Raw genomic sequence first — 17,247 nt, forward strand, 5'->3', positions numbered from 1 at the left:
ACGGTGCATGTAATGTACATACATAGAGACCAATGTTAGGGCTAAATGAGTAAGGTGTGCTACTGGTTGCTATGCTGGGAAGACCAACAGAAAAGGTGTTCATCAGAAAGGAAGAAAAATAATAGGATTGCTGTTTTCACCAAACTTAAGAGTGTGTACTGTATATACTTAAGGTCCTTCCTGATAGGTTGCCAGAAGGAACTCCTCCTTCCAGTGGTCATTCTTACCTTAGTAAGAACATGGTCATAAGGCACCAATACTGTCCTGGGGGTCCTGCTGAAGATCTTCCTCCGTTCCAACCAGGAAGACTGCCCTGGTTCATATCTCCCCAAATGGCTTGATCACAAAGAACCCTTCACACACAGCTGATACGGATTGGGTGTGTTAGCAGCTCTTGCTCTGTAGTTATACAATGTGAGACACTTTTTTGAAAAAATTAATTTATTTAATTCAAAGAGTTACAAAGAGGAGAATCAGACAGGGAGGGAGGGATGGTGACAGAGAGACAGGGAAGAGAGATTCCATTATGCTGATTCATGAATGGCCACAATGGCCAGGCTGGAGGCCAGGCCAAAGCCGGGAAGGAGCCCAGAACTTCATCTGGGTCTAACAACGTGGGTGGCAGGGCACAGTACAAGTGGGTAACCTTCTACTGCTTTTCCCACGCACATGAATGGGTAGCTGAATCAGAAGCAGAGCAGCCAAGACTCAAAGCAGGGCCCCAACATGGGATCTGGTACCAAAGACAGTGGCCCAAATCCTCTCTGCCACGAAGCTGCCCCCGAGACATTCTTCTAAAAAACTTAGATGGGGACTTGGGGTTGGAGGAAGGTGGCTGTTAAGATGCTCCTTAGGACAGCAGCATCCTGGGGGGAGTAGAATGCCTAGTTTTAAGTTCCAGCTCTGCTCCCAAGTGCAGCTTCTTGCTGATGCATACCCTGTAGGTAGCACAGGAATGCCTTAATACTTGGGTCTCTGCCACCCCGGTGTCAGACACGGAGTTCCCTGCTACTAACTTCAGCCTGGCTCAGTCTCAGCCACTGCAGCCAGTTGGGAAATGAACCAGTGGATGGCAGCTCTGTCTGTCTGAAATCCAATTGCCATAGCCTTTCTCCATTTTAAATGAGAACATAAACATCTGGATGTTCGCATAAGAAAAACGCCTATAAGGCTGGTGAGCAGACCATCTAGTCTTGGTAGCTAGCTGACAGTTTTCTTTTCAGGATTCGTGATTGGTGGGCATTTGGCAAGGAATTTAAGATACCACTTAGGACAGCTACAACTTGTAAACAGTGCCAGGTTGGGTTCAAGTCCTGGTTCCTTTCCCAATTCCAGCTTCCTGCTGATGTGCATCCTGGGAGGCAGCAGATAAGCACCCAAGTATTTGGGTCCCTGCCACACACATGTAGACCCAAACTGAGTTCCATGTCCTGGCTATTTTAGTCAATTAGAGGGTGGACCAACAGGTGGAAGATCGTTCTCTCTCTCCCTTTCAAATCTGCATCCTTAATAGATACCAAAATCAATCTCACCCAAATCAACCTTTCTAATGTTTTTAAACTCCATGGCTGTAACTTGCCATTTGGAAGAGCAAGCAGCGCAAGTAGCAGGAGTTAATCACACAGCAGGCTTCTCTGTTCAGGAGGGGAAACTTTCTTACTGAAGACTAACAATGAAGTGTGTAAATGAGGGTCCATATAGTTTAAATGTAAACAAAGACTTACATCTTTTCAGGAAAGGCAAATGAACCAACTCCCTGAAGGAACTTTAAAAAAGTCCTGGCTTTCTGTCATATTTGTAGAGTTACCTGAGTACACAAAAATAGCCCAAGAAAACAAAGGTACTCCAATACAGTAATACACAATTCAGTGCGACTATTTCCTGTTTTTAGTTAATGAAAGCATACACAAACAAGCAATATTGTAACCTTTTAAGAGAGAGAGAAAAAAAAAAAAAGAGGATGGGGGGCTGGAGATACCAATACAACTAAATAGAAGTAGTTAACTCTAGAGGAGCTTAGAAGGATGGAGTAACAGCCCAGACAGGAGAGGAATAAACACTGAGGAAAGGTTTCATTTCATGAGTCTCCCTTGACAAGCCTTCAGATTATCAACCAGATCAACTAAAAAGCGGCAGAGTGGGCTTGACTGACATGGTTTATTTAGGATGAGACCTTTGTGGGTAGCTGAGTTACATTTCATTAGATTTCGGATGAACCGACTTTGGCATGCCAATCTCTTGATGAAAATCAATACCTAAATTTTAAATAGAGTTATTGTAAGTATTATGAAATTGGCTCCTTCTGCACTGAGATGGAATAATAAAAGACAGAGCAGAAAGTCAAAGGGATCAGTTTAAATCACTCCATTTGATCACACAGTGAGCCCCTTCCCTCCTGACCCAGGCTGTGATACACTATTTTCCCCAACCCCTGAAAAGAGCAGAAGAATAAGGCAATTGCTCATTTACCTTGTTTTTATTGCAATGTAACATGCAGTAAAAAAAAAAAAAAAAAAAAAAAAACCAACCAGGATTTATTAGCATTTACAATGCTTACAAAGAAAAAAGACTTTTAAAAAGCAATTTAGTTCAGATTTAAGAAAAGCTCTAATTAAACACTTACAATAAATCTATTTCCAAATGTTCAGTTTGGACCAAAATCATTTATGTTTGCTGTCTATTTGCAGTATTTTTATATAACCTTTGATTTTTGGGATATCCAGCCCCCATTTTCTTAACACAGCAGGGAAGACATATACATGTGGCCATTTAAATTAAAGGAAAAAATGGAGTAGGGGAGATCCCAGGCTGCAAAAATATATACAAGCATTTACCTTTTCCAGAACTAAACATTTCTTCCATAAAAATATTAAATAGCCAAGCCCTATAGAACTAGGGCTGGGACTACTTCAAATATAGCTATTCTGTATTTTAAAAATATAGGGCAGAAAGCCTTTTGGGAAATATTTATACATTTTCACACAATATTTCTAGGTTCCTAAGTGAATCATGAAGCATTATGTAGAACCCAAAAAAAAAAAAAAAAAAAGAAAGAAAGAAAAAGAAAAAAAAGGAAAAAAGACTACTTTCTTACATTATCTCTTAATTTAATCTCATAAATCTGTAGTAAATATTGGAATAACTACTTGTAGTATGAGAATCCACCTCAACAGGAAGTCTCAATAGCCATAGCCATATATTACCAAAGTTCAGACTTATGTAAGGAGTGGGCAGTTGGCAGACATTTGCTTTGTAACACGAAGCAACAGCATTTTCCCCTACCAAAAAAAAAAAAAGGCACAGTCCTTATTTCAGGAAACAACTAGGACTTTTAGAAACTCTAAAATGCTCTCCCTCTGAAATAAAAGTATAATTTTACAGGCTGCTTCACTGATCTCTGGGTTGGACTACATACTACTTTTTCTCAGATATGTGGAATAAAATAAGAGTATCACGGAGAACCTAATATCCCCATTATCACTGAAAATTTCTGAATGAGGGTACTGGTTCACGCATGCAAGTCTCTGCTTTATGATGGCAGTGTCTTAGAGACAGATACACAAGTTAAAAATATTTCTGTTTTTCTAGGGTGTAAACAGGAAGAATCATTAGAAACAATTTTTCTTTCTACATGAAAAAGGATCTCCTACTCTGTTATTTTGGGCTTACTGCTGCTTGTTCCTGCTCAGACACTGAACAGGTCACAGTCTCTGTTACACCAGTGACAAGGCTGTCCTCAGGGACCAGCTGGGACAGGGACTGCCGACGCAGGCTTCATCCCACTGCCCATGAAGTCAACTTTATGACAGTAGCCAACTCATCTGCCTAAGCTATGCCAAGTTAAAAAAATTACCTATGGAAAAGTCCTAAGTACCGTTAATCAGTTACTAATGGAACAGTCTAAGTTAAGTAGTCATGGGCAAAAAGGAAAACCTGCTAAAAATTTTGAGGGTAAAAGAATATTGCAGATAAGGAATATCAACCCAATATACTATAATGTGAAGAACAGAAATGGTCACTCCACCATGTGTCAAAAAAATGACAAATTTAGACTTCTCCCATCCAAGTACTAACCAGGTCCTACCCTTAGCCTCCGAGATCAGACAAGATTGCGTGTGTTCAGGGCGGTATGGCCATAGATAAATTTAAGACTTCTAATTAATTCATGCAGAGAATGTATTTCTATGATTACTAGAAGTTACCATCTTTTCTTTTGAGCCAGTATCACAGCTCTCCCTCTGAAATGAAAGTATAATTTCACAGGCTGTTTCACTGACCTCTGGGTTGCATTACAAAAACACTCTGGTTACAACTTGAATTCCTTAACAATAATTAAACATAATTGAAATTGTCGGATTATGATTAAATAACAATAACATGAAAATCATCAATGATGAACTCAGATGAATTCAGCTAATTCCAACTCTAGGTTAACTTTTACCAACAGTGAAGGAACCATGGTGTTAACACTGTTTGTAAAGTTTAGTAGTTTCAAGGCAATTAAAACAATCAAACTTGGAAACTAAGAGAGGTATGAAGTCATTTGTGGGCTAGGACCAGCTTTTCCCTGAAATTAGACAAAGCTACTTTGTAGAGAGATGCAAGACTGTTGCACCACTTCCATGAATAACATCAAACTGATGCACAGATTCATGCTGAAGAAAGGAAAACAACAGTCAGGCCAGGCTGAAACAGAGGAAGAGTACAAGCTCTCTGTCTGTTCACATCCCAGAAGCTGAGCTAACCTGTGTTAACATATACCCCTTAGCAAGAGGCTTAACAGGAAGATCTTGTATATTGCTGTAACTAAGGAACTTCCCTGCATATCTGCAGAATCTCTAAAATACAAAACCCTACCCCCAAGTGAGACTTTGGACACAAATATAAAATTGTTAAGGAAACAACCTAGTGTAATTAAGACAGGGCAGAATTCATTGCTGTTAAGTCTCATGTTAAGTGTCACTAGTCATTTGCAGATAAAATTTCTGGAAATGTTGAATAGAAATCCAGATCGCTGGGAAACAATTTACTTACACTCAGATAACTCTCTAAAGTCACAGTCCAATTTTACAACAAGATGTGCAACAGGCAGAGAAGGAAAAGGACAAGCACTGCAATTAAGCTCTTATACTTCAGTGGTTCAAGTTTTCAGAAGTCACTCTTGTCCAAATCCTTCTGTTTCTTCAATGGCAAACAACAACTTTTCCTTCAGTTGCTCATAGCTCTTGTAGGGTGGCAGGTCTAGGCGGTTAAAACTGAAAGTAAGAATTGTAAGCTTGAGAAAAGGAACTGCACAAAGAATCACATGGACAGTGCTATAGAACAACACTGGCTTTAATTTCATTTGTTTCTTTTAATTTTAAAGGCAGTCAAAGGGGAGAGAGATATCTTCCGTCTACTGGTTGAGACAGAGAGGAACAGATCTTCCATCTACTAATTTACTACCAAAATGCTCACAAGAATCAGGGTTGGTCCAGGTTGACATCCAGAGTCCAGAAGAGCCACCACCATCTCCCACATAGGGGGCAGTTGAGCCATCACAGGTATTACCCCAGTTTACGTATTAGCAGGAAGCAAAGGAGCCAACACTTGAGCCCCGTCCCCTCTGACATAACCATTGTACTGTCACATGGCAACGATTTTAAAGTCAGGCAAAACTGGGTTCAAATTCTAGCTCTGACACCAGGTTTTAATCAAAGTGCTCTTGAGCTCTCTACTAAGTCACAGTGTCAGGTGCTAGGGATATATTCACTAAAATGCCAGCCCTCCCAGGCTTCTCCATCCACCCAAACCTTCTTCAGTAATCAATACGTGCACTCTGGAGTCAGACAGGGAATGGCACAGTGGCACAGTACACATGGGAAAAGTAACAGCTTGGGACCCTGAGGCCACATGGGAGACTCAGGAGCACCTGGCTCCTGGTTTCAGACTGGTGCAGCCTTAGTCATTGTGGCCACTTGGGGAATGAACAAAAGGATGGAGGAACTCTCTATATCCCTTCCTATCTGTAACTCTGCCTTTTAAATTAATCATGGGAGGGGGGAATCTCTAATTTTCTCAAGTTGGAGCAGTGAGCTAGAATGCAAGTGGAGTAGCCAGGACTCCATGTGATGCTCCTGCTGCAGGCAGCAGCTTTAATCCCTACACACATTACTAGCCTGATAAATCTTTGGGAAGAAAAAAAAAAAAAAAAAAAAAGAATGCCTGCATCCTATGTGAGAGTGCCTGGGTTTGAGTCTTAGCTCTCTCCTGAGTCTAGCTGCTGCCAACGCAGCTAGGCAGCAGAAATGGCTCCACCCCTGGAGAGACTCAAATGGAGTTCCTGGCAGACACCTTCAGCCTCTTCTGGGAATTGAGGAAGTGAACCATTAGATGGGAGAGCTCTGTCTCTCTGCCTTTCAGATTAAAACAAAAAATCAAAAAGAATAAGATATTTAATAAATTTAACCACAAAATGTAAGATTTTTATAATTAAAGTGTCAATCACCAAAATAAATTATATGTTAATACACGGGAAGACATTGTCATTCACAGATAGGAGACGTCATGTTGTGTTGATGGCAAAATTCTTTAAACTGATCTACAATTGCATAGAAAATCCTAGCCAAGTTCTTTTTTTTAATATTTATTTATTTTTATTGCAAAGTCAGATATACAGAGAGAGGAGGAGAAACAGAGAAGAAGATCTTCCATCTGTTGATTCACTCCCCAACTAGTTGTAAAAGCCAGAGGTGAGCTGATCTGAAGCCAGAAGCCTGGAACTTCCTCCAGGTCTCCCATGCGGGTGCAGAGTCCCAAGGCTTTGGACCATCCTCTACTGTCTTGCCAGGCCACAAGCAGTGAGTTGGTTGGGAAGTGGGGTGATTGGGACACGAACTGGTACCCATATGGGATCCTGGCACATGCAAACCAAGGACTTGAGCAGCTAGGATACCGCGCCGGTTCCCCTAGCTGAATTCTTTGCAGAGATGGGCAAGCTGAGAATGAATACCTCCCAATTTCAAACTTTCTGCAAAACTACAATGATAGAAGCAATGTGGTACTAATTGTCAGTGGTGAGTCACAGTGGTAAAGCTGTTGCTTGCAATGCCAATATCCCTTATGGGTACCAGCATGTGTCTGATCCAGCTGCCTGGTAAAGGCCTGGTAAAAGCAGATGAAGACAGCTGACGTGTTTGGGTTCCTGCCACTCATGTGGGAAACCCAGATGAAGCTCTTGGCTCTGAGCTCTGTTTGGGCCTAACCTGGTTATAGGGGCCATGTGAGGAAAGAACCGTCAAATAAAAGATCTCTCACTTTCTCTCTGAAGCTTTCTTTGAAATAAATACACTTTAAAAATTATATATATATAGTTCATATTATGTTATATGCATATCTATGTATATATTTTTTAAAAGAATCATTTCTTTTTATTTGAAAGACAGACTTACAGAGAGGAGAAAAAGATCTTCTATCTGTTGGTTCGCTTCCCAAATGGCCAAAATGACTGGAGCTAACCTGATCTGAAGCCAGAGCAAGGAGCTTCTTCTGCATCTCCCACTTGGATGCAGGATCTCAAGGACTGTGGCTGTCTTCTGCTGCTTTCCAAGGCTCTAAGCAGGCAACTAAATGGGAAATGGAGCAGCTGGGACACAAATTGAAGCCCATATGGGGTACTGAAGCTTGCAGGTAGAGGATTAGCCTGTTTAGCCATCACACTAGCCCCCATGTCATACATCTTTTATCACAACCATAAAATGGGAAAGAAATACTGGTATGTGCTACAATGTGGAAAAATTTCAAAAATTATGCTATATGAAACAAGGCCTACATGAAAGGCCACATATTGTATGATTCCAATTGTATGAAAAATCAGGCAGAAAAACCATAGTAGAATAACCAGAGAAAAATAAAGTGGTTATAGGAGCGCAAATGGAGAGTGACTGTTAAATAGGTATATTTCATTTTGAGGATAAAAACATTTTCTGGAAATGAATCGTGGTGATGGTCGCTTAACGTTATACATAGTCTAAAAATCACTGAATTGTGTACTTTAATAGCTTCAGTTCAAAGGCATGTAAATTATATATGAGGGCCTGGCGTGACAGCATAGTAGTTTAGGTCCTTCCCTTGAACACCCCGGGATCCCATATGGGGCAGCCCCGCTTCCCATCCAGCTCCCTGCTTGTGGCCTGGGAAAGCAGTCGAGGACTTTAGCCGCTAGGCCATGACACCAGGCCCAGAAGATGTTTCTTGTCATCACTTCTCCATTTATATAGCTCAACTTTTTAAATAAATAAATACATCTCGAAACAAAACCAAAAAATTATACTGTAGTAATGATTATAATTCTCTGTGAATCTACTCCATATCATGGGATTAAAATGGATACACTTTATGATATACAAATTATGCCTCAATAAACCTTACCATGTATGACTTCTGGGTAACCAGTTCTCTTTCCCAACTTTTTCAATGCAGAATTTCTGTGGTCCATTGCTCCCTAAAACAACAAAATCATACACAGATCATTAGTGCAGTGGTTCTTAAAATGTGGTCCCTAACCCAGTAGCATCAGCATAAGCAGGGAATGTGCAGGAATCAACAAATCGACTGACCCAACCCAAAAGTCCACACTCAGCACTGTAGATGTAGTGATTTTCCTAAAAGCCCACTTACTGCTCCCGAGGAAATATCTATTACCTGTCGTAATGAATGGAACTGGGGTCATGTATTATACAATGTTTGGGACTGCTATGCACAAAAAAATTCCCTCATGTTTCATTCAACTAAACCTAACACAAATACAAACTGGTACTACTACTATTACTGTATTTCGCTATCAAGTTGTTTTTTTGTTTTGTTGAAGATACATTTATTTTTTATTTCAAGGTCAGACATACAGAGAGGAGGAAAGACTGAGAGGAAGATTTTCCATTCAGTGATTCACTCCCCAAGTGGCTGCAACAGCCAGTGCTGCACAGATCTGAAGTCAGGAGCCAAGAACTTCTTCTGGGTCTCCGAAATGAGTGCATGGGCTCATCTTCTGCTGTCATTCCAGGCATATTAGAAGGAGCTAGACTGGAAAGAGAGCAGCCCGGACACTTTGTACTCATGGGATATAAGTACTGAAAGTAGCAGCTTACCACACTGTGCCCCAAGGATCAAAGACTTGCTAAGAGTAGAGGCCAAAAAGTTACTTAGAAGTTACATGCTGAGTGTATGGACATGCTGTGGCTCAAAAGGCTAATCCTCCACATCTGTAGGGACCAGCATCACCTGAGTGCCAGTCCCAGCTGCTCCACGTTCCATCCAGCTCCCAGCAGAGCATGGCCCAGGTCCTGTGGCCCCTGCACTTGCGTGGAAGACACAGATGAAGCTCCTGGCTTTGGAATGACACAACTCCAGTTGTCACCATTTGGGGAGTGAACCATGGTCAAAGATCAATCTCCCCTTTTCTCTATAAATCTGCCCTTCAAATAAATAAAGCTTTAATAATAATAACAACAATACATTTATGGGGCTGGTGTGGTGGTACAGTTAATCTTCTACCTGTAAGCGCCCGCATCCCACATGGACACCAGTTTGTGTCCCAGATGCTCCACTGCCAATCTAGCTCCCAGCTTATGGCCTGTGAAAGCAGCTAAAGTCCTTGGGACCCTGCACCTACTGGGAAACCCAGAAGAGGTTCCTGGCTCTTGGCTTTTGATGAGCCCAGCTCTGACTGCTCCAGCAACTGGGGAGTGAACTAGCAATTGAAGATCTATCTATCCTTCTCTCTATAAATCTGCCCTTTCAATAAAAATAAATAAATCTTAAAAAAAAAGTTTACATAAACACAAGGTAACTGACTAATTAAGAAAATGGTTATTCTTGAATTTACTACTTCTTTTAAGTTGCCAATACATTTATCTAAAAGCAGTGGTAACAATTTTTCAGGATAGGAAAAAGGACTTTTTTACTACATACCCATGAGATCAGCAAATCCTCCTACTGGCAATCGGCAGGTTCCAGTAACAAATTGCAGAAGTCTCATTCTCTTCTCATTATCTATTTCTTTAACAAACTGTTAAAAGCACAATGAAAGAGATATGTAGGTTGTGCTATGTTAAGGACATTAATAAGAAATACAACACACCATTTTAAGTCTTAAAAGAACTCTGATTTCAGTTGTACTAGATAATGACTGACCTGACTAAGGATGAAACTGGCAATTCCATGTTTGTTAAACCAAATTTACTTTTCTTTACATAGACCTTAGGACCTCATCCTTAAAGGGAGCTAAGATAACAATGTCTAGGGCCCTAGACATTATTCACAGTGTTTCAAATAAGCCCTTCTTGGGCCCAGCACAGTAGCCTGGTGGCTAAAGTCCTCACGGTGCACAGGCCAGCATCCCCTATAGGCACCTATGAACCTATAGGCACCCTATAGATTCATATCTGAGCTGCTCCATTTCCCTTCCAGCTTCCTGTTTGTAGCCAGGAAAGCAGTAAAGGATAGTTCAGAGCCTGTGACATGTACCCGTGTGGGAGACTTGGAAGAAGCTCCTAGCTCCTGGCTTCAAATTGGCTCACATCTGGCCATTGCAGCCACCTGGGGAGTGAACCAGTGCATGAAAGATCTTTCTGTCTCTCCTTCTCTCTGTAAATCTGATTAAATCTGACTTTCAATAAAAATAAGTAAATCTTAAAAAAAAAAGCTCCTCTTGGGGTCAGCACTATGGTGTTGCATGTAAAGCTGCAGTCCGTGGTGCTGGCATAGCACTCAGGTGTCAGTTCAAGTCATGGCTGCTCTCCCTCTGATCTGCCTGACAAGGCACTAGAAGATCGCCCAACTTTACTCACGTGGGAGATACGGAAGAAGCTCCTGGCTTTAGAGCAGTCCATTTCTAAAAACTGTGGCCTTCACTACTAGAGTGAACCAGTAGATATCAGACCGTTCTTTTCTGTCTCTCCCCTTTTCTCTCACTGTAATATTTCCAAATGAATTATAAAAATATAAGCTCTTCTGTGGTAGCACCCTCAAATCCCCATCCCACAAGATCTGCCAGTCTAAAAGGACATTTGGATCCATGACACATAGCTTGCATCAATGCAGATTTTTTTGTTTTATGAACAAATGAATAACGTGCATAGAATTCTGATCTAGATATAGTCCAACAATTTCACAATGTTCTTTGTTTTAGTATAGCTATACATGACCAGAGTGCATGGGTTTTTCTCACAATTCTTACTCAAAACACTAGGCTTTTTTTCAGGAGAATGTCTGTAACCTATAGCATCCCTACTCTGATGCAGTCAAATACGTTTTCAAAAATTACTTATTTGTTCAAGAGACAGAAACAGTCAATTCCCATCACTGGTTCACTTCCCAAGATGCTTGCAAAAGTAAGGATTGAGCCAGGTCTTAAGAGAGAGACAGAGAGAGAGAGAGAGAGAGAGAGAGAGAGAGAGAGAGAGAGACTGAGCCGGGTCTGAGGCCAGGGGCTGGGAGCTCAATCCACAAGGGTGGCAGAACCCAATTACCCGCCACCACCACTGCCTCCTAGGGTCCACAGTAGCAGGAAGCTAGGATCAGTAAGTGGAGTCAGACATCACTGTGGGATGCGAATGACTTAACTGCTAGGCTAAATGCTCACTTTGGTTCAGCTGAGTGGTTTTTTTTTTTCTGATAGTTATACAGGTTCTGAGATTCCCCCCCCCATTTGTTCTATATTATTATTACATTAGTATAGTCCTTCACAAGCATTTATAAGTCCATCATTCTGCTATTTAAGTGTATCCTGACATTGTAGGTATGACAATGGAAGCGTCTAGTATTCTATTGTCAAGATTACTGAACACTTTCATTGGGAGTCCATGTTTTACTTGGAAACGGAGAGATGCATACTGCACTGTTATCTTCACATCTGGGTATGACAGATGGAAAGAATATAAATGGCTTCAATTCATCCATAAAGGTTAGCTGACTGGATTAAAAACCCTATCTATCTGTTGTCAACAGGAGACACATCTCACCAACATAGATATGTAGAAACTGAAAGCGAAAGGTCAGAAAGATATTTCAGGTTAATGGGAAAGAAAAATGAGCTGGAGTAGCCATTCTTAGATAACATAGACTCTGATATGAAAAATATTAAGAGAGAAAGGACATCACATAATGATCAAAGGATCGGTGCATCAGTTAGAGATCACCTTACTAGTTTCTTAGGATGTTTTCCTTTTCATATCTGATTTTACTCGGTTTTCCCATCTTGCTTTCCTTTGCTAGTCTGCCTAAAAGTCTGTTCTTTTTTTTTTTTTTTTTTTTTTAAAGATTTTATTTCTATTGCAAAGTCAGATATACAGAGAGGAGGAGAGACAGAGAGGAAGATGTTCCATCCATTGATTCACTCCCAAAGTGACTGCAATGGCCGGTGCTGCGCTGATCCAAAGCCAGGAGCTGTCCCCTGCTACTTCCCCAGGCCACAATCAGGGAGCTGGATGGGAAGTAGGACTGCCAGGATTATAACTGGAGTCCAAATGGGATGCTGGCATGTTCAAGGTGAGGACTTTAGCCTCTAGGCTACTGTGCCAGACCCTCTAATCTTCTTAAAAAATGTTACAGTTTGTAGTTTTTTAATTTTAATCCATTTATTTTGCTGCAATTTTCATTATTTCTTGCTTCCTCTTCATTCTTAATGTTTTTTAAATCTATTTTTATTGGAAAGTCAGATTTATAGAGAGAAGGAAAAAGATCTTCCATCTGCTTTCTTTTAAGGGGATGTATATTAACTGTGTGAACAGATTATCATATTCACATGTGAAGTCAAGTATATTTTGTAAGAAATATTTTTTCTCCTATTGAGCTATATTATTTTAAAATGTTATCTTTATTTGTTGTAGAAATCTAGTTCATCTTTGAATTTCTCATATGAATCTTATTATCTACAAAATTTTTTTAATTTACATTTTTAATTTTAATAAAGTATAAAATAAACCATTTTATCTGGACAGCTCAATGGCATTTAGTCAAAATTTTGTGTGATCATCACCACATTCCCAAAACTTTTTCATCACCCTAAACAAAAATTAAGTACGTAGACATTAAACCTGTTTTCCAACTCCCATTCCCCGAAGTTCTTGGTTACTGATACACTTTCTATCTGTGATAATCTGCCCATTCTAAGAATCGCAAATAAATGGAATTCTAAGTGATCTGCATTTCTGGTTTTTTCTCACTTTAAAATTTAGTTTTTAAATTGGCTTATTAGTTTTTAAATTACTTTATTCATATGGCATTATAAAAAACTCATTCATTTTAAAGAATGAATATTTCACCACAAACATACATGACAACACCCCTCACACAGTAGATAAACATATCCAGTAACCCAGGGATGGGCATTTTTGCCATTTTACGATACTGAATATTACTATGAACACTGGCGAACAAACGCATGAATTTCTGCCTTCAATTCTTCTCAGTATATTTCAAGAAGTCAAACTGTTGGATAATGTTAATTCTATGTTTAAACTTTTTTCCACAGATCTGCACTGTTTTATATGTTAACCAACAATTCATGAGGTTTCTAATTTTTCCACATCCTCACCAATAACTGTTACTTTTAATATTTAAAAATAATACTAATGTGAATAAAGTAGCATCTCAATCTGGTTTTCATTTGCACTTTTCTAACGAGTATAAGAACTTTCATGTGCTAACAAAATTACTTTGAGATACCACTATGACACTAACACAGATCTCTTATATTTTGCATTTGAACATTATGTAATTCTTAATGAAATATGGATGAAAATAATATTTTGAATAGTTCTACAGAAGTCTGAAAATATTTAAATCAAATGCAGGTAAGTCTTATTATATGCAACTATCTTACACTCTGGGAAATGTACAAGGTATGCGCTTATTTGGAAAAATTATTAAAAGAATGCTGTTATAATCTGTAACTATTATAATACCCAGGAGAGGTGTACACACATTGATCTATTTTGTTTGGTGTCTTATTTTCATATATGGTAAGCAATCTTTAAAAACTGTGTATAACAACAGAAGAAACTTAGAGACAAACCTGCCAAAACCACATGATTTGCTTGCTGGTTCGAGTATAATGACGATAAATGGTGTGTCTTTGCCAATCATTCAAATCAATCTCTTGCATTCCACATAAAAGAACCTTAGGGATAAAAAAGATAAAACAGCCTCTTTAGGTACTTGTACAATAAAATACTAGACACAAATTTTAAAGAAATATATTAATCACCATGCCGAGCTAACAAACTGTTAGCTAGAATTTTATCTAGAGGTCAGGCTTTTGTCATTTTAAGACATCATTTCAGACACTTGCATCCCATACTGCAGTGTCCACTGTAAGTCTGAGTCCTCTGGTTCTCATTCAGCTTCTTGCTTCTATGCATCCTGACAGGCTCCAGTTAGTGGTCCCTGTGCTCTTGGCTTTGGTCTGCCAGGCCTCAGCTATTGTGGGAATTTAGAAAGTGAACCAGGAGATGGAAAATCTCTGTGCCTTTAAAATAAAATGGAAAAAAGTTCTATCTATATTAATGAACTATGAAAAAGAGTTACCATGTATGATGTCATTATCATTTTAACTCATCCGTTTATAAAAGAGAACAAAGAGAAACATTCACAGTAATATTTTTCATAGGGATGATATTCTTTCATCTTTAGATAAACCATGCCTCTCTTATTGTTTTTTTTATTTACTTCACAGGGAGAAAGAGAGAACGAGAAGCATATACCCACATGTGCCTGTGCACGGAGGGAGGAGGAGGAAGAAAGAGAAAGACAGAGCTCCTCCACATGGCTGATTCATCAAATGAGACGGAGCAGAGTCAGGACAAACCCAGGAACCAGGAACTCTATCTGGTTTTCCCACATAACGCCAGGGCCCCACACATCTGGTCCATCTGCAACACCTGCTGGTGTTGCAGGTAGCAACTTAACCCAATATCGTGTTTTCTTTTACTACTGGGGATACTTCAAAACATCTTGCCAGCATAAAAAAAAATACTACTGCCACTGTAAGGATTAAAAAGTGAAACCTAGAGATATTGTTTTATCACTATGATGCAGGAGAATGAAAAAATATTCATTACCTCCAATTCTTTTGCATCAAAGTATTGCAAATATTGCTGGGGAAGAATTTCATTAAAGCCCTCAAAGAAAGCTTGAGTCTGTTCTTCAACACCTCGAGACAACCTCCATTCAGCTACCATTCTGGTAAAGAAATATAAAAGTTATCAGAAGGTTTAAACATGTGATAAATTCTGATGATTGATATTTTTAAACATTTCTATGAAAAGTCTCAAACAAAACAATAGAGTTTAAGGAGCTGCTTTGTACATGCATGGAATGTTAACACAATGACAATCCTACTTTATCTATGCCCCTCCTCATTCCACAGATATAATTCCATTCTAAAAAATACTTATTTTAGTATTGTCTCTATAAGATGAGGTCTCTTTTTCAAAACAAAATCAAATCATAATGTACCAAAACAGTGAATGACTCCTTAATATCAAATAATCAGTGCTCAAATCCCGACCATCCTAATGGAATCCATGACTTAATTAAATCTAAAACAAGTTCACATATGGTCTCATCTTTTTTTATTTCTCTTCCTCCTTGTAATCGGTTTTGAATAAAAGTTTGTACTATATTCTATATGTCAACCTTGCCTTTCTTCTAATTTTCACACACACACACACATCTTAAAAGAGTTAAATCATTAGGTTAATGCTCTGTGTACTGGCATCCCACACAATCCCATATGTATCTCACTGTTTTAACTTTCTTTTAAAGATTTATTTTTATTATTTTTTTTATTGGAAAGGCGGATGTACAGAGAGGAGAGACAGAGAGAAAGATCTTCCGTCCGATGATTCACTCCCCAAGTCAGCGCAACGGGTCGATACTATGCCGATCCAAAGCCAGGAGCCTCTTCCGGGTCTCCCACGCGGGTGCAGGGTCCCAAAGCTTTGGACTGTCCTCGACTGCTTTCCCAGGCCACAGGCAGGGAGCTGGAAGGGAAGCGGGGCTGCCGGGATTAGAACCGGCGCTCATATGGGATCCCGGGAGTGCAAGGCGAGGACCTTTAACCACTTGCGCCACCGCGCCAGGCCCAAGATTAACTTTCTAATCCAGCTCCCTGCTAATGGCTTGGGAAAGCAGGAGCAGCTGGGATACAAACTGGCATTGTAGGCAGCAGCTTTACTTATCAAAATACAATGCCAGCCATGCTTTGCCTTTTAAATAAACAAAACCAAAAAATGAGAAAAAGCATATATGTTAAATTTAACTTCCGCTGAATATAACTGGTGTTGCAAAGATATGAATGAACTTGTAACTCCTGAGACCAATGAGTTAATATACGGCATCAAATTAAGGCCTGGCAGGGTGGCTCAACAGCTAAATCCACCTTCAGTACCAGCATCCCATATGGACACCAGTTCTCCACTGCTGCACTTTCTATCTGGCTCCCTGCATGTGGTCTGGGAAAGCAGCAGAAGGATCAGCTCCTTGGGTTCTTGCACTCCTGGCTTCAGATCAGCTTAGCTATGGCTTTTGAGCCCATTTGGGAAGTGAACCAGCAAGTGGAGGATTCCTCTTTCTGTGGTTCTGCCTTTCCAATAAAAACAAATTTTAAAATAAAACATCAGATTGAACACACAATAAATAACTTTACTTATAAATTTTATCTGTTGCTATATTTCCTATAAAAATATCTGCATACAAATTAAGTTTTTACACATGGTATTGTGAGTGCAGAACTGATATTTAAAATTAGCCCAGGATAATTCAAATTGTTATAATTCCCACTTCCGGGCTGAAACTAGAAATGAAGAAATAATTGGCTACGTAGGGTAATAATCAATGGAAAAGCAAATTTTAAAAATATCATCTATTACTTTCTAGGATGCTGGGGTCCATGCAGGGAGTGTGGTCATTGCAGAGGTGTAAAGAGAACAGTTCCTCTGTTGGCAAGGCCACAAGGAGCTTCCTGCTGTATGGCAAGGCCTGGAGGATGTCTCTCCAACCACCTCATTGCAGTGTCACCCCCTTTGCGTGGACACTTAACCATGCCACTAAGAATTCGGTAATCTACTGAGGCATTGTTGTATGTCCTTTTGAGACAGTTTTTGCAACTGATGTGAGCTTAGGAGTTAATGTTACTGATAATCTTAGTGAATGGATCTTTAACAATTAATGAGAATTAATACACACAGTAGTACAATTCAGCCCAGG

The 17,247-nt window shown here is 39.7% G+C and overlaps 1 protein-coding gene across 2 annotated transcripts in view; it reads right to left on the reverse strand.

The window, feature by feature from the left end:
• Positions 1-4,929: 4,929 nt before the first annotated feature.
• The window catches only part of ITCH (itchy E3 ubiquitin protein ligase), an 87,637-nt gene continuing 75,319 nt past the window's right edge, over positions 4,930-17,247 (reverse strand). For both annotated transcript variants that reach the window (XM_040981615.1, XM_040981613.1), the window contains exons 21-25: positions 15,099-15,219; positions 14,054-14,158; positions 9,949-10,045; positions 8,410-8,482; positions 4,930-5,255 (exon numbers count right to left, since the gene is read on the reverse strand). In XM_040981615.1, the coding sequence (XP_040837549.1) occupies positions 5,156-5,255; positions 8,410-8,482; positions 9,949-10,045; positions 14,054-14,158; positions 15,099-15,219 (496 nt within the window). In that variant the 3' untranslated portion in view covers positions 4,930-5,155. The remainder of the gene's footprint in view (positions 5,256-8,409; positions 8,483-9,948; positions 10,046-14,053; positions 14,159-15,098; positions 15,220-17,247) is intronic.

This window comes from Ochotona curzoniae, unplaced genomic scaffold (genome assembly GCF_017591425.1).
Source record: "Ochotona curzoniae isolate NIBS_2020 unplaced genomic scaffold, NIBS_Ocur_1.0 contig_3520, whole genome shotgun sequence".
Taxonomy (NCBI): domain Eukaryota; kingdom Metazoa; phylum Chordata; class Mammalia; order Lagomorpha; family Ochotonidae; genus Ochotona; species Ochotona curzoniae.